The sequence below is a fragment of the Limanda limanda genome, chromosome 20 (genome assembly GCF_963576545.1).
Source record: "Limanda limanda chromosome 20, fLimLim1.1, whole genome shotgun sequence".
Lineage (NCBI taxonomy): Eukaryota > Metazoa > Chordata > Actinopteri > Pleuronectiformes > Pleuronectidae > Limanda > Limanda limanda.
This window is the reverse complement of record NC_083655.1, coordinates 14,799,212-14,822,624: the sequence shown is the minus strand read 5'-3', so window position 1 is coordinate 14,822,624 and position 23,413 is coordinate 14,799,212. Positions and strand designations below refer to the sequence as shown.

The window sequence follows — 23,413 nt, the reverse complement described above, 5'->3', positions numbered from 1 at the left end:
AGATGGCGCTCCTTGTCCGCTCAGCCATGGACGCCATCACTGCTCATTGGAGAAAAATGACTAGAGAAAGAACCTCAGTCTCAAGTATAACAGCTCGGCTTTTAATAGCAAAATATTCTTTACATACATTTTATATGGAAAAATTACACATGATTTACAATATACACAATTAAAACACAATAGCAACTGCAGCATGTGGCTTAACAAAGTTAAGAAGGTGAAAATTATTAGATTATGTAGATTATAACTACAGCTGTTCTGTTTCAGCTCTGCAACCTGGTTCCATGTGTGCTGAGGAGCATCACATCAAAACTAGAATCATTTTGACTGGCAGATCTGTCCCTTTCAGTCAGTGGTTGAAAGGTGGATCATACAGAATAACGGAGATTTGTAAATGTGTGGATCTGTGGCATCGAATGTCCTGTTCTCAATTTGCCTCTGCTGCAGCTTTCTGTTGACAGAGGACAAAAAAATAAATAAAAAATCACATCACGGTTCCATACTCGGTAGGTGATCATCAGGTCATCAGTAAAAGCTGCACACAACCAAATCAAAGCTGACTGAGTCTAAATATGAAACGTTTACCTTGAGTCTTTCCAAGAAGCCTCCTTTGCGCATTTCGGCAAATGCTCTCATCATTTTGGGTGTTTGCGGTTTGGTTCCAAACAGAGTCATACCTTTCTTCTTCTCCTCAACGGTTTTAGCAGCTGCAGGACCTTTGGCTTTGAGCAGTTGCCTTTGCAGTAACAGACACAATCAATAATGAGCTGCTTATTTCTTTTTTATATAGTGTAAATTTAAGTTTTTTTGATGGGATCAATTAGTCGTGACATTCAATTAGTCACAATCAAACTTCAGTGACTCACCTTCCCTTCCTGGCCAGCACTTTCTGAGACTCGGGGTAGTGGACGAGGATGTCAAACAGGTCCTTCTTCTCCAGGACAAAGAGGTTGGCGAAGCCGTGTGCTTTGACGTTAGCTGTGCGCCTGTTTCCTCCGTCCTTAGCAGACTGCAGTAAACTGTAGAGAAGAGGAAAGGTTAGAAGTATAAATGTGTCCATGTAGAAAAATCACTGGGTCTCTTGCCTTCATCATACTTTGTTAACATACCAGTGTTAAAACAAAGGTGTTGGATTGCAGTTGATAATTATTACAAATGCAATCTTAAGAAAGACTTCTAAAAGTAAATGTGCTTTGTTTAATAGAAAAATGTGGTTTGCATCTGGGAAGAGTTTCTAGTCATGTAATTCATTACATTTCATTTAGCTGACACTTTTCTCCAAAGCGACTAACAATGAGTGCATTCAAACACAGGGAACAAACCCAAGCACTTATATCAAGGTGTTCATGGATGACTCAAATGATGACAGTATTGAATCATACTATATTATTTTGTAGTGGTCACTAACACATGTGCACCCTAACCTGATTTCTCCAAACACACAGCCGGCCTTCAGTGTGACAAACACAATGCTGTTGTCAGGTCCTCCCACAACCTGCACCGCTCCACCTTTGATGATGTACATCTCTTTACCGATGTCCCCCTGCAGAGAGCGCAGGATGGGAACACAGACGTCAGCTGTGTTCTCACTTGCTGCTATTTCAAAGTGTGTCATTAACAGGGACACACACACACACAGACACACACATGCACATACTCACTTTCTTCACCACAAAGTCTCCAGGTAGGTAGACGATTGATTTGAGCCTCAGCAACATGTCCACAAGCATCTGTTGGTCGCAGCCCTGAAAGAAGCAGATTGAGGTCCAAAGGTAAGTTTTCAGTGGTGAAGTAAGGTGTCATGAACTTCTTCAATATGTCCCAGTATAATAAGGCATCAACATTTTCATTACAAATGTCATAGTAGAGTAGGGCATCAAAAATGTTACTAAAAATCTCACAGGTGTAAGGCGTAAGACTTCATCATAAAGATGTGATAGTACAGGAAGGCGTCCAAATTTTCATAAAACATGTTTCAGTATAGTAAGAAGTAAAATTTGTCATAAAAATGCCATTGCATAGTATGCCGTCTATAATTTGATAAAAAAATTCATTTTAAAGGAAGGCAGCTTTACTATACTGTAACATTTTCATTAAAAATGTTACAGTATAGTCAAGCATCAGAATTGAAAAAAAATTATCCAGTATTATAGAAAAGTATACTATGGTAAGGGCTACAATTTGTTATGGAAATGCCATAGTATAGTATGATGTCTAAAATATGATGCAAATGTAATAGTAGTAAGGCATCATCATTTTCATAAAAGGTAGCATTGTTTAACCTACTAATTCAACTTCCACTCAAGGTATATAGGCCCTGTAGTTCTCTAAACTGTTCATTCAATAGCAATACGGCAAAACCTCAAATTTATAGTTTAAAACAACCCAAAAAACAATGCTGTTATCAGAAAGATACTCACTATTGTAGCTGTAGTAGTTTTGTCTCGGACCAAACAGGCCTCATTCCTGCCAGCTCCTACCAAAGACCACACTCCTACCGCAATGCTACCTCACCTGAAACAGTGCGATCTTCTGAAAAGTGGCCAGGTTGATATCCACGGCGATGGCTACTCTCATCACCAGAGGCATCTTGTCCAGAAGCTCGGACTCATCTGGAGAGGACAGAGAGTGTGTTTGCATGAATGGAGGTTCATCTGTATACACACACTTGAAGGGCTTTATTTGTGGGTCTTGACTTTCTCTGTCTGTTTGTTGAGACTTACCCAGCATGCCCTGTTCGGCCCACGTGTAGTTGTACCAGGTACGGACTCTGTTCTGGACGAGCTTGGAGATCCTATAAGTGTTCATGTACTCAACACAGCCGTCCATCGATGCCCGGAAATATGTCTGTCCTGCTGTGGCTGCTCCGATGACATCCCTCATCTCAAATAAAGAACAAATCAACAAATTAAGTAAAAATAAACAACACAATACAGAGACTCAAACAACAACTCGTATTAAAAAGATTAACCATCGAAACACAAGTGTTGCATGAAAGACAAAAATAAAGTCAAAACTCTCCTCCCACCTGTCCAATTAAACTCGAGAACACAAAGACACCAAAGAAGAAGTTTGTCATCTGAAACATGATCTCAAAGATGGTCACCGGCTCTGGAAGACCCCCGATGTTGATCAGACTGCGGACGGCGAAGTAATAACACCGCAGGTACCTGTACAGGGAGAGGAGCTTTCAGTGTTTCAGCACCATGGACAGCTCCAGCTACATCACTCGCATCAAAATGATTCTAAATCGCGAATCGGTGAAACAAAGTGAGAAGAACCTACGCCGTGCCCTTTCCGTCATAAACCCACGTGGTTGATGCGAGGCCCTGGTGAACCGAGGCGACGTAGAACAGGCAGGCGTTGAGATGGAGCACGAAAAGCAGGTAGCCTGTGGTGCGAGCCACTCTGCATCAGACACACAACCAGGGAAAAATACACAATTAGATTTTCAAAATCAAAGTTCTGTAATAAAAACTAAAGAAAAAAAACCAAATGTACATTTTTAAGTCCCCAGATGCAACTGCAGCCAAACATTACAAATGATGTGATTCTCATTCCTTATCATAAATTACATTTTTACTCCTTTCTATATACATTTATGTTCAGCTACTATTCTTTGACCTTCATATGCCTTATGGCAGTTTTCTGAATTATGATGCTATGAATTAAATTTAGTTAAACTTTGACTAATTTCACTATACTTTTATAATATGATCATATATATTTTTTTATACTGTGGCATTTTTATTTTATTTTTTAAATAGTTTTTGGAATTTACTATGCTACAATATATTGTATTACTCAAAGAATAATTTGATTGAAAAAGTATGAAATGTTACTATATATATTAATAGTAATAAATAGTGTATACTAAGCCAAAAATAGTCAAACCGATAGCCACAAAACTGTCATTTGAATGTATTTGAAAGAAATGTCAATACAAGGCACAAACATCATAACATATTCGATGAAAGAGAGAATGAACTTGCTCCATTGATCCATGAGCATTTACCTCCAGATGTAAGCCTTGGACATGATGCTCTCAAGTCGATCGCTGAATTCAAAAAACGAGTCAATCTAGTAAACAGAATGAAACACAAAGAAAACTGTGAAGTCTTGTTAAACCAAAACTTTTTATTCCATTTTTCCATTATTTGTAAAAATGACCTGTTGCCTGCCTACCCTTATCCACCGATTGAGTCTGTAGATGGTGGAGAATTGAAAGTGCAGACAGAGAATGTCGAAGGGGACGATGCTGAATATATCAATCTACACACACAGAGGAACAATAATAAAAACACTTATGGTCACAAAACTTCTCTCACTATGATGTTACAGTGAGTTGTAGATTATGTGTAGGTATAAAACGTACATCAATTTATATGGATGGAAGTTTGACAATGCAGTCGATTACCCAAAGGAGGTAAAAGTCCTTAATTTATAGTTCAACTTAACTGAAGTGGTTTAATTGTCTGTGAAAGCATATTTTACTGTTACACTACAGATGGACTTCCAACCAGGGGGTTGGGCTCCAAAGGGCCACAGGATGAATCTGACAGGACATCAGATGTCAAGGGACCATTATGTACACACTGCTTTTAGTAATCTCTGATATTGGATTTTATTTTACAAGCTTATGATTGTATGTTTTCATATTGGAAGCCTCTGTAAAGCTATTCTAACTGAACAAAGTCCAAATATGTTAAACATCGTTAAAAGTGATTTTGCTTTATTACCTTAAATCGTTGTGATTTTCGATAGTGAACCTTTGTCATAGCTCGATCTTTCTGCAGGTGAGAGAGGATTTTTCTCGGTTACACACAGTAAAACAATGCAACTCAAAACCAACAAACACAGGACAATGACAGGGATTGTGACTCACTACGATGTCGCCGCCTTTCACAAACTGAAGGCGGGGCTGCCAAATGACGATGTCAATCACATTCACTAAGTCACTGAGAAAATCAAAAATTATCCAGAAGGGGTTAGCAGTTGCGTTATGGAAAGGGAACGCCAAACGGGCCGAGCAAAACCAAAGGTTGTAGTTGTACGCCACGGCAACCACAGTCAACCAGGCGATGTAGCGGCGATCTGGAGACAGAAGACAGAACCGTTTTCAGTCTTTTTACATGTTCATGTTTCATTTGAACTCAGCTGTCAGGTCGTCTGTGTGCACCCCCCCTACCTGTGAAAGGATCTATGGTGGTTCCAATGGTCGAGTCCATCAGTTCCTCGATCGGCTGAATGAGGACATCAAAGCAGGAGCAGCTGATTTCCGGGAGGAACTTTACTTTCTTCATGGCCTCTTCCGCCAGCCTCTCCTCCTCCGCTTTCTTCTCAGCCTCCAGCCTCTTCTCCTCATCCTTCTTCTTCTTCTCCTCCGCCTTTTTAATGGCCTCCTCTGCCTTCTTTTTAACCGCTTCCTCTTTCGCTATCCGCTCCTCCTCCTTCAACCTGATGTAGTCCTCCTTCTTCATGATAGGTGCTAAACAGGTAAAGGGAGTGATGTTGGGTTAAGTGGCTCTTTCTCTATGTCTACAAGCTTCTATCCTGTCTCCATGCTTTGGTTTTTTGTTGGATATTTTTCTGTACTTACTGACAGGTGGGGTGATTTCTGGAGAAGTGGCGTAAGGATCTATGGCTTTCTCTCTCAGCATCGCTGTCCGTTCTTTTAACCTTTTGATCAACTCTCTGAGTGTATCATCTGTGTAGCGGAAGTAGACAACAGGTGGTGGAGGAGGTGCAGGTTGTTCTCTAAAAACATGAAAAGAAAACAATATTTAGTTGTGATCCGTCTCAATATTATCTACCAACCAATTTCATAAACATCTGTCTGTATGTTGTGGACATATCTCGTAAACTTTTCATCTTATCGGCTTCACACTTGGCACTTGTGGAGGAAATTGCCAGAAAAAAGGGCAGTGCCCAATTTGGACCATAGACTGTTTATAAAAAGCTGCACACAATCAAATAAAAAGTGACAGTATATTATAGAACTGAGTCTGAGGAGGACTCACTAATGACAAGGAAACATTGTGAAGTAAGTCAGGAGCATTAACACAGGAGAAGCTACCAGCCCATTCCAAACAGGCGGGTTTAGAATGAGGACTATAGAAGTTGTGCATAAATGGGACAGTTCCTTCTTGTGTGGCAGTGTCATGTTGTTATTGTCACAAACAATCTGCTGTTACAGAATAGAAAATCAGAAAAGCAGCTCTACGTTAGCTTATAAGAAGTCCTGACATTAGCAAGACTTTTCAGTTTTTATCTGAACCTCTATACAGAAAAAGGATTTTGTCATTTTAATGAGATATAAAATCCCTTTTGTGATATAGAGACGTGCCAATTTCAATTCTTGCCTAAACATTACACAAGTTACCTGCAAAGACCAAAATAAATTGTTTAATAAATACCACTAAGCTCCCATAAGCTCCTTTTCTACTTTAGGTGTCACAGTGGGACCATGTAACTGCAGCAAACACACTGTCCACACACTGTGCGTGTCGTGAGGAAACATGAAGCAACTCTTTTAATCATGTCAACATGATTCAACGAGTTGTGCACAATGTATGGAGATTAAACTGTGGCAGATATGAAATAAAAGTTCATGTTTTGAAAGGTGCTTATTATTATTGTAATATATGAATACTTTAATAAGGACTTTGCTATAATAAAGGGTCTAAATCAGTGCCTGATGGTGACACCTATATAATACTGGTATAGATGTTTCTACCAGGTCCCCCTTCCTTCCATACAGGCTCACTAACAGTGGCGTTTCTACATTAGGGGCACAGCCCCACCAGATAGCGCTGTTGTGCAGAAACCTAAATACTGCATATCTGAACTTTGTGGCAAAAATATATTTTATTTTATTTTATATGCAAAGTAGCGTGAATGTGTGTGTGAATACACTTGACTCACAAGCATTATAGTCTTGTTTTGAAGTAATTTGATTCGTGTGTGTTTCTGTCTGTGTGCTCGCTATGTCAAACGCTTTTCTCTCGCCGTACTTCTCTGCTGTGGGCACCACTGGCCAAGCGTCAGACCTGTGCCATGGGAGCACCAAGCCACATGATCCGGGCCACCCAGCAGAGAGAAGTGTTAGTTTATGAGGATGAGTGTGTTTGGAGAATAAGCTCCCCCATGTAAAATATCTAATTGAATGTAAAGTTATTTCACTCGCCAACCCATTTGACTTGACTACGTTACACAGATTATTTTTCTGCAGAAACAGATTTACTGTGATCAGCTGAAACGTGAGTATTTATAGTAGTACTATTATCAGTCTTTTACATTGTTAATCTTACCCACCACCTATTTCCTAAACTGAAATGATTATAATCTGATGAACTTTGAAGTAATAAACTTTTAAACTTTCTATATCTGTTTATTTTTGTTGAATGTTCCTATAGGATGTCAAACATGAGACAACTGGAATCCAACCAGACTGAACACTGAGTCATCACTTCAACACTGACTCCAGGTACAGACATGTTTTCATAACTTACAAACAATCAAAGTAAAGTATTGCAAAATATACATAATGTATTAAATAATATATGCAATACTAATAATGTGGAAGAACTCCATACATTACATTCATTGTATTTGTAGTGCACAGTTTAATCCTAAACCAAATTCAAAATCAGTAGTTGAATATCCACAGAAAATAAGGATACAAGCTTTGTTCATAAGTAACACTTCCTCTACAATAATGCCATACTTTTATGTTTCCTATCATTTTATTAGGTACAGACGAGCCTGAAGGACACAGCTGTGCTGACCGTGTTCTGTCTCTTATGGCAAAGAAGAAAAATAAAACACTGGGTTCTTATCTAAAGTGTATCAAATCAGAAAGCAAAAGATAAACATTATTCTAATAAGTGTTCATTTGAATATATAATATATAATGAATATAGAAATTAACTCTATTATCCATGACTCTAAACAGTTGCAGGCCGTCTTTAGTTAGGGAAGGAAACACAAAGTGTTGTGCAGATGAAGCTGGTGCATGTCGTCCTCATGTTGATAATAATAAATTAATAAATTATGCAAGTTATTTGAGCTATGTGTCTGTCTCATCTTTTTACTTTGTTGCAATCATTTTACTTTAATGCTGTATTATAGGCAACATCTTTGTGTCGGGCTGAGCGCTAAAGCATGGGAAATTTATATGAAATAGGATTTCTGCTCCCTGCTGGCACTCAAAATGCAGCCCATAGTATATCTTACTGGTCTATATAGGCCTACTGCTTATAATAATCAGCTACCTCTATTTTTGTGCCGGTGACATGAAGTCATACAAAATTGCCCCACCAGAAATTTCAGCCTAAAATCGCCACTGCTCACTAACAATGAATCACAGAGGAGCATCTGCAAAACCTTGCTTTACAACAAAAGCTGCTCCCAAAGTGAACTCAAAAAACAAACACCAGTGCATCGGAATCCACAAAGGAAGGATCTGTTCATTTCTTAAAGCTTTATAAAGACATGAGAAGACTCATGTTATAGGCTGAGCACTACCCTTATTTTTGTAAAGTGAGATGCTATCCTGTCATTGACTCCTAAATGTTGTTGCATTTTTGCAAACACAGATGAGAGAAGCTGCTTCAAAGGTTCACTCATCGAAAACATTGAGTGAATAGATAATAAACAAATCTCACTATGCAAAGTGTGAAATAACTTTCATATCTTGTATTTGGAATCGCGAGTAAACTAATGCATTCATTAGTGCTGCTGAACTCCAGCCACATAAATCCGGTTTGTCGAAGCTTGTTACTTCCATGTAAGCTGCTGACTCGATTGTGGAATTCCTCTATGGAGGATCAAAAAAGTTACATTTCATCTGTTCTTGAGGGTCATGCACAAGATTTGCTGTTATAGAAAGTCTGATGTTGCCTTTAATCTTGAATGTGAGAAGTCAAAACAAAAAAGATAACAAAATTAAATAAAAATCCTAATTTGAAGTGCTGTCCTATGGAACCTGTAGTTATCTATACTCATCCTGTGTTGGGTTGATCATATTGTGTGGGGTACACAACATACAGTATATGATGAATTCTTACCCTTCAGGACCCTCTGGATTGGCAGGATCGACAGGAGGAGCAGCAGCAGCAGGAGCAGCGGAAGGAGCAGGAGCAGGAGCAGCAGCGGCAGGAGCAGCTGAAAATGAAAACAGAATGTGTCATGCAGTTTCTGAAAAATAAAACAAATAAAAGGTAACGTAAGCAGCTGATCAGACAAGGACCAGTCAGACAGTTTCTCCATTGGTTTCTGCAGAAATTATTCTGCAACAATACAATCAGTTCAACAGCTGCTTCCAAAAGATGCCTGTTCTTTGAAGTGAAGTCAAAATTAACCTCAACAACCGAGAAGGGAATTTGAGTGTTGAGCAGCAGCTAAGCACCAGAAAGTTGGTGGTTCGATCTCCTGTTCCTCCAAGGGCAAGAGAGCTACTGAAAGGCTCAAATTGCCCCTGATGTCTGTGTGCAGGCAGTGAACGGTTTTTGCAATAGAAGAAAAAATGCTGCTTATAGAAATGCTGAAGGAATATGTGGTTCAACTCCCTGCTGCCTTTTTTCTGCTCTTATGGTCAAACAGTGAAGTGTAAGTAGGAGTATTAGGAACCAATGAGACAATCTGATTCCATTATCCAAAACTAGTATAGAGAAAATAACACTAGACACTGGTCGATGTGTGTTAAAAAGGTAAATTTGACACATGTGATGTGATGTTATTGTTGGTTTAACACTGAACAAGCTTGAACTACTTCTTCACCTGGCTTTGGCTCCTCTTCTTTCTTTGCTTCTTCTTTTTGTCCCTCCTCTTTTTTGTCCTCTTTCTTTTCCTCCTCTTTCTTTTCTTCTTCCTTTTCTTCCTCTTTCTTTGGCTGCTCATTTTCATCCTTCTTTTCAGGAGGTTTTTCTTCCTGTAAACATGCAACACCTTAATAACAATCTGAAAACAAATAGAGGACAAAGCTCAACCTTACATGATGACTCATTTATTTTGGTTCATGTGAAAGAATGTATTCAAACATGCTAAAATGACAAGTATGACTGTTATATATGCAAGGGGAGGCTCACGGTATTGTAATAGCAGCTAGTGCATCAAATGAATCCTCACTATCCTCCCTCTCAGCTTTAACTGCAGGAATTCAGCCTCATTTAAAACCAGTTATATCAGCCCTTCAGGTTCCCCTCCCTGCTGGAGCTACTTCTACTCCAGGTCAGTGCCAAGCTGCTTCAGAGGCTTTCCCTGAAATTACCTTAATATAACCTTAATGAGGCCGTGTGCCAAGCAGGTGGCAAGAGGCTGACCGGTTAGATAGTGATTTTATCTATATAAAGCTAAAACACTTTTCGTACACCCTTTACATTTTCAATTTAACTCACTTTGATTAATGCAGGTTACTGGTTCCTCAGGGCCCAGCATGTGGCCCACTACTCTTTGTTTTGTAAATTAATTATATAACTTTTAAAAACAGAGGAAAAGAAGCTGAAATCTTTAAAGAGTTTTATACCGGTTTGATTTCAACTATCAAGGAAGTCAGATCAAATACACAATGTATAATTATCTTGCCACAAGTACTCACGTCTGGAATTTAATTTCTTATTACTGATAATTAACTAATATGGAAGCAACAGTTCAACGTCACAAGCAAACTGTATAAAGTGAAAGATTTTCCAAATCAAGCTTCATTATATAATATGTTGTTCTCATATAATTCTACACGTAACTTATATATATATAAATATACTAAATATAAAACAAATAAAAATTTTCATACTTAAACATAATAACTGTCAAGAAAATGTCTCGGTTTAAATTAAGCTTAAATCTTTTGAAGTTATTTTTAGATTTGACTCAACAAACTGTTGTGTAACTGTTCATGTCATTATTCTGGATGGGAGTAAAATAAACACATAACCCTACTTTGTAAAATGCCTTGAAATGTATGCTGTGATTTTCTGTTTCATTTAATATGAATATTTTAGGAATCAGAGAGAGAGCAGGGTCTTACCTTAGCTGGTGGATCTGAGGCCGGAGGAGGGTCTGCAGCCGGGGCAGGGGGGGGCTCTGGAGCCCCTACAAGCCTTTTCAACCTGCTGAGCATGGTGGTCTGCTGGGGCTACAGAGAACAGGCCTGCCTGTACGTAGGTGTTCTCGCTGAGGAGTGTTCGTCTAACATCAAAACACCAGACTGAGGGAATTCAATTTCCCAGACTCATTAATGCCCTCTGGGAACTCCTCTTCGCCCTGAAGTCAACAGCAGGTCAGCGTCTGTAGCTCAGCTGCCAATCACCAGCGGGCAACCCGACTGTAGGGCTGGCTCCAGACCAGAACAAGGAACACTTAGACCTGATTACTTTACAATTTGTTGGAAAACATGATTTATAATGAAAAAAACTGACAATTGCAAGTAAAGTGGGTTCACTTGTTATTAATTCTGCCATTAGGGATTTTGAAACAGATTTTCATTTCTGGTCGGACATGTTTCCAGAAAGAATGAGTAGTGAATGTGGTTATGAAGGTGGTAACGAGATCACAGTAGATAGTGTAAAATTAGGCCGTGCTGAGGTTATTTCAGTCCTGGCTGCAGACACAACCACAACCACTTAGTGAATAAGTCCCTGCAGCGTCCCGGTCTGGCTAACGGGATTAGACCTGAACGGCACAGACAGACACAGACGCAGCGAAAAGGGAAGAAAGTGAACTGTGTGAAGTAGCGGGGTCGTTTATTGAAGCAGATACAGACAGGGATCAAATTGACTGAGCAAAATCAATCAATGTATTTACAATGATGGGTTGTCTCTGATTAGATTTTCATTTTACTGCTGTCACTACAAAGCCAATGAATGCACATAAACAAAAAATATACAGTATATTCCTATAGTATATAAATGGCAGTATCCACTAGGGTAGGGGTGTCCAAACTACGGGCCGCGGGGGCAACCGCGGCCCGCCATCCATTTTTAATTGGCCCGCATCAATGTCTAAAAATATAATTTATAAAAAAAAAAAAAAAATGGCACTTACTTAAAGCACTTTGTTTTGCTTTATGGGGCCAGGCTTCTTCGACAGGGGAGAGGCCGGAGCATGCTTCTGCGTTTTCAGAGACACGCAAGAAGGGGCACGCAAGCACGCAAGAGCCCTTGCTCCTATCCTATGCCCCATAATACCGGCAGAAACCAAGGAAGATTTAGAAGAGCGGATATGGACCAAATAGAAGAGCACTTGGCAGAAGAGATCTGAAAGTATGACCACTTGTATAACCCGTCACTGACTAAATACAAGAACACGCAGATGACCTGCAATTCCTGGAAGGAGATCTCGGCTGACGTCGGTTTGCAGGTCGACGAGTGTACGAAGCTGTGTAGAAAGATCAGGGACAAATTTGTCCTCCAGAAAAAGTAATAAACAGTCGACAAAGACTGCCACACACAAAGAAGGTGTCTCTAAGGTTGTCTTCGATAAAAAACGTTACTCCACCTAGTGGTCTGGCAGTGAATTGCTTTGCTGACTTGCTAGCTGTCCCTCAGAACGCCACCACGCCACGCCCCCCCGCCCTGAGCAACGCGACTGTCAACAGTCCACTCCAGGGCAGGGGGGCGTAGCGGCGACAAAAAGTTTGGACACCCCTGCACTAGGGGCAGCAGTCTGTCAAATATTGCATGTCATATATTTTAAATATGTAAATTGGGCTTTTAGTTTAAATCCTTTTTCTGTTTGAGTTTTATTGTAATAATTTGTCGGACTATTGTAATAGAATCTTACAGTCTATTATGAATACTTATAATAATATATTATATTATATTGTTTCCATTCTGTCATGTATGTTAATCTTTCAGTTGTATAATATGGTGTGTTTCATTGCTTTGTTTTTGGCTGTGGCGAGACAGAGTGGTTTACCTGAAAAATAATCAGAAAAATAAACCAGTTCTCTGTATCTTCAAGTGTTTAGTGTTTTACTCTGAATTAAAAACACTGCTTCAGTGTCCCAATGTTAGTAAGCGCCTGGCACCTCACTTAAATTCTCCTGTCAAACAGCCGATGGCGCTCCTGGTCGGCTCAGCCATGTATGCCATCACTGCTCATTGTAAAAAAGGAATACTTTAACTTTAACTATCTAAAACATCCAAATTAAATGACTGGAGTTAGAAACCTCAGTCTCAAGTATACAAGCTAAGCTTTTCATAGCAAACTATTCTTTTCAATACATTTTATATGGAAAGATTACACATGATTTACAATATGCACAATTAAAACACAATATTAACTGCAGCATGTGGCTTAACAGAGATTTCTTTGTCTATTAAAGACAAGATACCAAAGAAGGTGAACATTATTAGATTATAACTACTGCTGTCCTGTTTCAGCTCTGCAACCTGGTTTCATGTGTGCTGAGGAGCATCACATGAAAAGTAGAATAATTTTGACTGGCAGATCTGTCACTTTGAGTCAGTGGTTGAAAGGTGGATCATTCAGAATGACGGAGATTTGTAAAAGTGTGGATCTGTGGCATCGAACGTCCTGTTCTCAATTTGCCCCTGCTGCAGCTTTCTGTTGACAGAAGACAATAAATTAATTAAAAATCACATCAGGACTCCATACTCGGTAGGTGATAAGGTGACTGCACCCAGAGTTCATCAGTAAAAGCTGCGGACAACCAAATCAAAGCTGATTGATTCTAAATATGAAAAGTTTACCTTGAGACCTCCAAAGAAGCCTGCTTTGCGCATGTCGTTGAACAGTCTCACCAACTTGGGCGTTTGCGGTCTGGTTCCAAACAGAGTATGACCTTTCTTCCTCTCCTGGGCGGTTTTAGCAGCTGCAGGACCTTTGGCTTTGAGCAGTTGCCTTTGCAGTCACAGACACAATCAACAATGAGCTGCTAATTTATTTTGATTTAGTGTAAGTTGGATCTGATCGAATGTAATTTGGGAGGATAAATTAGTCGTGACATTTATAATGAACAGCCATAGTCACAATCAAACTTCAGTGACTCACCTTCCCTTCCTGGCCAGCACTTTCTGAGACTCGGGGTAGTGGACGAGGATGTCAAACAGGTCCTTCTTCTCCAGGACAAAGAGGTTGGCGAAGCCGTGTGCTTTGACGTTAGCTGTGCGCCTGTTTCCTCCGTCCTTAGCAGACTGCAGTAAACTGTCGGGAGGAGGAAAGGTTAGAAGCATGAATGTGTCCATGTAGAAAAATCACTGGGTCTCTTGCCTTCATCACACTTTGTTAATATACCAGTGTTAAAACAAAGGTTTTGGACTGCAGTTGATAATTATTACAAATGCAATCATAAAGGGACTCTTACCTTTGTTGCATTTTTACACTTTTTTTGGATAAGGTTAAATTGGTATTAATAAGGTTATGACACTCTAAAATGCAAGACAGACCCACCAGGAGTAAAAACAAACAATTATTTCACTCTCATAATATTTTTTAGTGAAAACTTCAACCAATAAAATTCTTCGGACCGAAGGACCTTATTGGCCGACAGACCTGTCTGTTTGCTGCATGGACATGCAGGTTTTCCGTCTGCTTCTTGTGGCGCATTCGGGCCCGCGTAATCAAGGCGCGGGCCCGAATGTATATAACTTACCGGTGCTTCTGAATCCGAATCCATTGCTTTGGTAAACAAAAACTCACGTGCGTGCGCGGAGGCAGTAGGTTGTAAGTCTGCTTGTAAATAAAGTTTCTTCAAAAAAACACCGCGGATGGGAACGAGGGGGTGGGGCATTGGAGGAAGGCGGGATGATTTGAATGTGCTGTAATTCTCAAATGCAACAAAGGTAAGAGTCCCTTTAAGAAAGACTTCCGAATGTGAATATGCTTTGTTTAATAGAAAAATGTGGTTGCATCTGGGGAGAGTTTTTAAATCACGTAATTCATTACATTTCATTTAGCTGACGCTTTTCTCCAAAGCAACTTACAATGAGTGCATTCAAACACAGGGAACAAACCCAAGCACTTATATGAAGCTGTTCATGGATGACTCAAATAATGACAGTATTGAATCATACTATATTATTTTGTAGTGGTCACTAACACATGTGCACCCTAACCTGATTTCTCCAAACACGCAGCCGGCCTTCAGTGTGACAAACACAATGCTGTTGTCAGGTCCTCCCACAACCTGCACTGCTCCACCTTTAATGATGTACATCTCTTTACCGATGTCCCCCTGCAGAGAGCGCAGGATGGGAACACAGACGTCAGCAGTGTTCTCACTTGCTGCAATTTCAAAGTGTGTCATTAACTGGGAAACACACACATGCATATATTCACTTTCTGCACCACAAAGTCTCCAGGTAGGTAAAGTATTGACTTGAGCCTCAGCAACATGTCCACCAGCATCTGCTGGTCGCAGCCCTGAAAAAAGCAGATGAGGTCCAAAGGTCAGTTTTCAGTGGTAAAGTAAGGTGTCTTCTTCAATATGTCCCAGTATAATAAGGCATCAACATTTTCATTACAAATGTCATAGTAGAGTAGGGCATCAAAAATGTAACAAAAAGTCTCACAGGTGTAAGGAGTCAAAATTGTCATAAAAATATGATAGTATAGGAAGTTAAATTTAAATTAAATTTTCCTAATTTGTTTTAACACTATTAGAAGTAAAATTTGTCCTAAAACTGTCGTCTAAAATATGATACAAATTTCATAGTAGAGGATGGCGTCGAAAATTACCTTCAAAATGTTACAGTATAGTAAGGTTTCAAAATCATTATAAAAATGGTATATTAAGGCATCAAAAAATGTATACACTTATCATAGTGTAGTACAGCATCAGCATTTTCATTAAAAATGTCATAGTATAGTGTTATGTCTAAAATATGATAACAATTTAATAATTTTTCATAAAAATTTTATAGTATAGTTTTATTTTTAGGTGCATTTGAGTTGCAGAAGACTGCAGTATCTAAAGAGACCTGATTTTAAACTACCACTACTGATGTAACTTCCACTCAATGTATATAGGCCCTGTAGTTCTCTTCAACGTTTTTCAGGCCAAGGACCCCCAAACTGGTGGAGAGATGGAGCAGGGACCCCATACTGTATATATTGTATAAAATTGTGTTTAATATTGAATTGGGCCTAGTGCCATGTATAAACATAGCTACCCTGTTATTGTGCATTCAATACTAAACTATTCAAATATTACACAGTTTCATATATTCATGTTTTTAATTTAAACATGTGCAAGGTAAAGAGTGGCCGTGCCACTGCCTTTTATAAACATACGTCTTGCATACAACACTGAGCTATTACAATAATTCACAGATTCATGTTTTTATTTTGCACATACATGTAGAAGAGACAATGGCTCCCAAATTAGTGAGATGTCGGACCCTGATGGGTAGCACACAACTTATCTAACCTTGGACGGATGGCAATTTGTGGAAAAAAATTGGTTGGAAAATAAATAAAAAATAATTGAAAAAAATAAAAAATTGTCTCAACCAAAAATGTCGCGACCCCCCTGCAGTACCTCCACGGACCCCCTAGGGTTCGCGGACCCCCTGTTGAAGACCTCTGCTCTAAACTGTTCACTCAATATAACAATTCGGCAAAACCTCAAATGTTTAGTTTAAAATAACCTCAACAAACAATGCTGTTATCAAAATGATACTCATTATTGTAGCTGTAGTTGTTTTGTCTCGGACCAAACACACTCCTCCCAGAGAACAAAGTGAATGCTACCTCACCTGAAACAGTGCGATCTTCTGAAAAGTGGCCAGGTTGATATCCACAGCGACGGCGACTCTCATCACCAGAGGCATCTTGTCCAGAAGCTCGGACTCATCTGGAGAGGACAGAGAGTGTGTTTGCATGAATGGAGGTTTATCTGTATACATACACTTGAAGGTCATTATTTGTGGGTCTCTGTTTTTTCATGGAGACGTACCCAGCATGCCCTGTTCGGCCCACGTGTAGTTGTACCAGGTGCGGACTCTGTTCTGGACGACATTGGAGATCCTATAAGTGTTCATGTACTCAACACAGCCGTCCCTCGATGCCCGGAAATATGTCTGTCCTGCTGTGGCTGCTCCGATGACATCCCTCATCTAAAAGAAAGAACACTTCAACAAATTAAGTAGAAATATACAACACAATACAGAGACTCAAACAACAACTCGTATTAAAAAGAATAACCATCGAAGTGTTGCATGAAAGACAAAAATAAAGTAAAGACTATCCTCCCACCTGTCCAATCAAACTTGAGTACACAAAGACACCAATGAAGAAGTTTGTCATCTGAAACACGATCTCAAAGATGGTCCCTGGCTCTGGAAGACCCCCGATGTTGATCAGACTGCGGACGGCGAAGTAGTAACACCGCAGGTACCTGTACAGGGAGAGGAGCTTTTAGTGTTTCAGCACCATGGACAGCTCCAGCTGCACAACTCGCGTCAAAGTGATTCTAAATCGTGAATCGGTGAAACAAAGTGAGAAGAACCTACGCCGTGCCCTTTCCGTCATAAACCCACGCGGTTGAGGCAAGGCCCTGGTGAACTGAGACGACGTAGAACACGCAGGCATTGAGATGGAGCATGAAGAGCAGGTAGCATGTGGTGCGAGCCACTCTGCATCAGACACACAACCACGGAAAAATACACAATTAGATTTTAAAATCAAAGTTCTGTTGCTAATGATGTCAAGACACAAGAGAGTGTTTCAAGGTTATAACGCAACTTTCTGTTCTACTGCATTTGTCTTATAATCTAACATTGTAATGGCCTCATTATACTATTGCAACGTTGGATTGAATTAATACCATGCGACTTTCATGCCTTATGATAAATTATATTTTTACTCTTTTCTATATACACTTATGTTCAACTTCTATTCTTTGATCTTTGTATGCATTATGGCCTTTTTCTGAATTATGCTATGAATTAAATATTGTTAAACGATGACTAATTTCACTTTACTTTTATAATATGATAATATATTTTTTTTATTTAAAAAAAAAATAAAATTAAATAGCTTTTGTAATCTACTATGCTATGATATATTTTATTACTCAAAGAAGTATAGTGATTGAAAAAGCATGAAATGTTACTCTATATATATTAAGAGTAATAAATAGTGTATACTTAGCCAAAAATATTAGCAATAGCCATCAATCTGTCATTTTAATGTAAGTGAAAGAAATGTCAAAAGAAGGCATACAACCATCATAACATATTCGGTGAAAGAGAGAATGAACTTGCTCCATTGATCCATGAGCATTTACCTCCAGATGTAAGCCTTGGACATGATGCTCTCAAGTCGATCGCTGAATTCAAAAAATGAGTCAATCTAGTAAACAGAATGAAACACAAAGAAAACTGTGAAGTCTTCTTAAACCAATACTTTTTTTTTTCATTTTTCCATCATGACGTGTAAAAAATGAACTGTTGCCTGCCTACCCTTATCCACCGATTGAGTCTGTAGATGGTGGAGAATTGAAAGTGCAGGCAGAGAATGTCGAAGGGGACGATGCTGAATATATCAATCTACACACACAGAGGAACAATAATAAAAACACTTATGGTCACAAAACTTCTCTCACTAGGAGGTTACAGTGAGTTGTAGATTATGTGTAGGTATAAAATGTACATTAATAATAATAATAATAATAATAATAGTAATTTATAGTTAAACTTAACTGAAGTGGTTTGATTGTCTGTGAAAGCGTATTTTTCTGTAACACTACAGATGGACTACCAGGGGGCTGAGCTCCAAAGGGCCACAGGATGAATCTGACATCAGATGTCAAGGGACCGTTAAGTACACACTGCTTCAGGTATTCTCTGATATTGGATTTTATTTTACAAGCTTACAAGCTTATGATTGTATGTTTTCATATTGGAAACCTCAGTAAAGCAATTCTAACTCAAACAAGTACAAATTTGTTAAACCTAGATCGTTGGAAGTGATTTTGATTTAATACCTTAAATCGTTGTGATTTTCGATAGTGAACCTTTGTCATAGCTCGGTCTTTCTGCAGGTGAGAGAGGATTTTTCTCGGTTACACACAGTAAACAACTGCAACTCAAAGCCAACAATAACAGACACAGGACAACGACAGGGATTGTGACTCACTATGATGTCGCCGCCTTTCATAAACTGAAGGCGGGGCTGCCAAATGATGATGTCAATCACATTCACTAAGTCACTGAGAGCATCAAAAACTATCCAGAAGGGGTTAGCAGTTGCGTTATGGAAAGGGAACGCCAACCGGGACGAGCAAAACCAAAGGTTGTAGTTGTACGCCACGGCAACCACAGTCAACCAGGCGATGTAGCGGCGATCTGGAGACAGAAGACAGAACTGTTTTCAGTCTTTTTATATGTTCATGTTTCATTTGAACTCAGCTGTCAGGCTATCTGTGTGCACCCCCCCTACCTGTGAAAGGATCTATGGTGGTTCCAATGGTCGAGTCCATCAGTTCCTCGATCGGCTGAATGAGGACGTCAAAGCAGGAGCAGCTGATTTCCGGAAGGAACCTGGCTTTCTTCATGGCCTCTTCCGCCAGCCACTCCTCCTCCGCTTTCTTCTCAGCTTCCAGCCTCTTCTCTTCGTCCTTCTTCTTCTTCTCCTCCGCCTTTTTAATGGCCTCCTCTGCCTTCTTTTTGTCCGCTTCCTCTTTCGCTATCTGCTCCTCCTCCTTCAACCTGATGTAGTCCTCCTTCTTCATGATGGGTGCTAAACAGGTAAAGGGAGTGATGTCGGGTTAAGTGGCTCTTTCTCCATGTCTACGAGCTTCTATTCTGTCTCCATGCTTTGTTTTTTTGTTGCATATTTTCTGTACTTACTGACAGGTGGGGTGATTTCTGGAGAAGTGGCGTAAGGATCTATGGCTTTCTCTCTCAGCATCTCTGTCCGTTCTTTTAACCTTTTGATCAAATCTCTGAGTGTATCATCTGTGTAGTGGGAGTAGACAACAGGTGGAGGAGGAGGTTCAGCTTGTTCTCTGAAAACATGAAAAGAAAACAATATTTAGTGGTGATCCGTCTCAATATTATACCAACTACCAACCAATTTCATAAATGTCTGTCTGTATGTCGTAGGCATATCTCGTAAACTCTCCATCTTATCAGCTTCACACTTTGCACGTGTGGTGGAAATTGCAGAGGCAGTTCTGAATTAGGACCATTGACTATTTATAAAAAGCTGCACACAAACAATTAAAAGTGACAGTATATTATAGAACTGTCTGACGAGGACACAATGTGAAGTAGCTCCAGAGCAGGTTTAGAATGAGGACTATAGTAGTTCTGCATAAATGGGACAGTTCCTTCTTGTGTGGCAGTGTCATGTCGTTATTGTCACACACAATCTGCTGTAACAGAATAAAAAGCAGCTCTACGTTAGCTTATAAAAAGGCCTGACACTAGAGAGACTTTTCAGTTTTTATCTGAGCCCCCTATAGAACAAAACATACAGTATGTGATGAATTCTTACCCTTCAGGACCCTCTGTTTTGGCAGGATCGGCAGGAGGAGCAGTAGCAGCAGGAGCAGCTGTAAATGGAAACAGAATGTGTCATGCAGTTTCTGAAAATTAATACAAATAAAAGGTGACATAAGCAGCCGATCAGACAAAGACCAGTCAGACAGTTTCTCCATTGGTTTCTGCAGAATTTTTTCTGCATCAATAAAATCAGTTCAACAGTTGCTTCCAAAAGATGCCTGTTCTTTTAAGTGAAGTCAAAATTAACCTCCACAACCGAGAAGGGAATTTGAGTGTTGAGCAGCAGCTAAGCACCAGAAAGTTGGTGGTTCGATCTCCTGTTCCTCCAAGGGCACTAGTCTGGGGCCCTTGGGCAAGATAGCCTGCTGAAAGGCTCAAATTGATGTCTGTGTACAGGCAGTGAACAGTTTGTGTAATAGAAGAAAAATTGCTGCTTGTAGAAATACTGAAGGAATATGTGGTTCAACTCCCTGCTGCCTTTTTCCTGCTGTTATGATCAGACAGTGAAGTGTAAGTAGTAGTATTAGGAACCAATGAGACAATCTGATTCCATTATCCAAAACTAGTATAGAGAAAATAACACTAGACACTGGTCGATGTGTGTTAAAAAGGTAAATGTGACACAAACATGTGATGTGACGTTATTGTTGGTTTAACACAGAACAAGCTCAAACTACTTTTTCACCTGGCTTTGGCTCCTTCTCTTTCTTTGCTTCTTCTTTTTGTCCCTCCTCTTTTTTGTCCTCTTTCTTTTCCTCCTCTTTCTTTTCTTCCTCTTTCTTTGGCTGCTCATTTTCATCCTTCTTTTCAGGTGGTTTTTCTTCCTGTAAATATGCAACACCTTAATCTTCAAACAAATATAGGACAAAGCTCAACCTTGCATGATGACTCATTTATTTTGGTTCATGTGTAGAATTTATCCCAAAATGCTAAAATAACAAGTACGACTGTTATATATGCAAGGGGAGGCTGACGTTATTGTAAAAGCTGCTAGTGTACCAAATGAATCCTCATTATCCTCCCTCTCAATGTTAACTGCAGGAATTCAGCCTAATTTAAAAACAGTTATATCAGCCCTACTTACAATGTAATGTAAGTACTGGAGCTACTTACATTACATGTCATTTGGCTGACGCTTTTGTACAAAGCGATTTACAATTAGTACACTCAACATTTATGAAGGGCCATTTTAGAGTTCAGTATCTTGCCAAGACACTTCGGCATGCAGATGGGGAAGAGTGGGGATTGAACTGCCAACCTTCCTGTTGGAAAACGACCAGTCTACCCCCTAGGTCACACCGCCTACACTACTTGTTCCCCATGTCAGTGCCAAGGTCCTTCAGAGGCGTTCCCCAAACTGACCTTAATATAACCTAATGAGGCCGTGTGCCAAGCAGGTGGCAAGACGCTGATCGGTCAGATATTTAATAATGGATCATGTATGAAAGCTGTTTATAGAGTTGCCAATATTTTTTAATTCAGTGATTTTATCAATATAAAGCTAAAACACTTTTATTACACCCTTCATATTTTCAATTTAACTCACTTTGATTAATGAAGGTTACTGGTTCCTCAGACCCCAGCATGCGGCCCACTACTCTTTATTTTGTACATTAATTATATAACTTTTAAAAACAGAGAAAAAGAAGTTGAGATCTCTAGAGTTTTATATCGCTTTCATTTCAATTATCACTGAAATCAGATCAAATACACAATTTATATGTATCTTGCCACACGCACCAAGGTCTGAAATCTAATTTCTGGAAGTGATTACTGATAATTAACTAAAATGGTAGAAACATGTAAATTATACTGAAGCAAAATATTTCAACGTCACAAGCAAACCTATATAAAGTGAACGTTTTCCAAATCAAGCTTCATTAGATAATATATTGTTCTCATATAATTCTACACATAACTTATATATATATTAATAAAATGTTCATCATCAACAAACTGCTGTGTAACTGTTCATGTCATTTTTCTGGATGGGAGTAAAATAAATCCATAACTCTACTTTGTAAAATGCCTTAAAATGTATGCTGTGATTTTCTGTTTCATTTACTATGAATATTTGAGGAATCAGAGAGAGAGCAGGTTCTTACCTTAGCTGGTGGATCTGGGGCCGGAGGAGGGTCTGCAGCCGGGGCAGGGGGGGGCTCTGGAGCCCCTACAAGCCTTTTCAACCAGCTGAGCATGGTGGTCTGCTGGGGCTACAGAGACCTGCCTGCCTGTACGTAGGTGCTCTCACTGAGGAGTGTTCGTCTAACATCCTACTACCAAACCGAGGGAATTAAATTTCTCAGACTCATTAATGCCGTCTGGGAACTCCTCTTTGTCCTGAAGTCAACGGCAGGTCAGTGACTACATCACCAGCAGGCAACCTGACTGTAGGGCTGGCTCCAGTCCAGAACAAGGAACACTTAGACCCGATAACTTTACAATTTGTCCTGGCTGCAGACTTCACAAACACAACCACTTAGTGAATAAGTCCCTGCAGCGTAACGGTCTGGCTAACTGGATTAGACCTGAACGGCACAGACAGACACAGACGCACAACCAGCGAAAAGTGAAGAAAGTGAACTGTGTGAAGTTGCGGGGTCGTTTATTGAAGCAGATACAGACAGGGATCAAATTGACTGAGCATAATAAATCAAAGTATTTACAATGATGGGTTGTCTCTGCTTAGATCTTCTTTTAACTACTGTGATTACAAAGCCAATGAAGGCTCATCAACGAAAAAATATACAGTATATTCCTATAGTATATAAGTGGCAGTATCCACTAGGGGCAGCAGTCTGTCAAATATTGCACGTTATATATTTTAAAATATGTAAATTTGGCTTTTAGTTTAAATCCTTTTTCTGTTTGAGTTGTATTGTAATAATTTGTTTCCATTCTGTCATATTTTAAGATGGTGTGTTTCATTGCTTTGTTTTTGG

At 39.5% G+C, this 23,413-nt stretch overlaps 2 protein-coding genes across 2 annotated transcripts; both read right to left on the bottom strand.

The window, feature by feature from the left end:
- Positions 1-427: 427 nt before the first annotated feature.
- LOC133027289 (cyclic nucleotide-gated cation channel beta-3-like) lies at positions 428-11,119 on the bottom strand. The gene is made up of 17 exons (XM_061094319.1): positions 11,027-11,119; positions 9,069-9,157; positions 5,600-5,757; positions 5,189-5,488; positions 4,886-5,094; positions 4,740-4,790; positions 4,186-4,272; positions 4,016-4,080; positions 3,286-3,408; positions 3,029-3,170; positions 2,724-2,883; positions 2,515-2,612; positions 1,662-1,745; positions 1,425-1,543; positions 867-1,019; positions 586-736; positions 428-451 (listed from the first exon to the last, which is right to left on the bottom strand). The coding sequence occupies exons 1-17, from the start codon at positions 11,117-11,119 to the stop codon at positions 428-430; spliced, it is 2,106 nt and encodes a 701-aa protein (XP_060950302.1).
- A 2,423-nt stretch (positions 11,120-13,542) lies between these two features.
- On the bottom strand, positions 13,543-22,057 carry LOC133027288 (cyclic nucleotide-gated cation channel beta-3-like). The gene is made up of 17 exons (XM_061094318.1): positions 22,018-22,057; positions 20,464-20,521; positions 19,815-19,972; positions 19,405-19,704; positions 19,102-19,310; positions 18,950-19,000; positions 18,426-18,512; positions 18,251-18,315; positions 17,475-17,597; positions 17,218-17,359; positions 16,919-17,078; positions 16,719-16,816; positions 15,301-15,384; positions 15,078-15,196; positions 14,014-14,166; positions 13,713-13,863; positions 13,543-13,566 (listed from the first exon to the last, which is right to left on the bottom strand). Exons 1-17 carry the CDS (start codon positions 22,055-22,057, stop codon positions 13,543-13,545), a joined length of 2,022 nt encoding a protein of 673 aa, XP_060950301.1.
- Between the last annotated feature and the right edge of the window lie 1,356 nt (positions 22,058-23,413).

Coding starts and splice junctions, on each gene's coding strand:
- LOC133027289 (XM_061094319.1), bottom strand. CDS start 11,119: ATGCTCAGCAGGTTGAAAAGGCTTGTAGGGGCTCCAGAGCCCCCCCCT. Junction 3,171..3,285: donor TATGACGGAAAGGGCACGGC/GTAGGTTCTTCT, acceptor CTCCCTGTACAG/GTACCTGCGGTGTTATTACT. Junction 1,746..2,514: donor AGAAGATCGCACTGTTTCAG/GTGAGGTAGCAT, acceptor TGCTTCTTTCAG/GGCTGCGACCAACAGATGCT.
- LOC133027288 (XM_061094318.1), bottom strand. CDS start 22,057: ATGCTGGGGTCTGAGGAACCAGTAACCTTCATTAATCAAA. Junction 19,973..20,463: donor AAAACAGAGGGTCCTGAAGG/GTAAGAATTCAT, acceptor TCATGTTTTCAG/AGAACAAGCTGAACCTCCTC. Junction 19,001..19,101: donor TGAAAGGCGGCGACATCATA/GTGAGTCACAAT, acceptor TCTCACCTGCAG/AAAGACCGAGCTATGACAAA.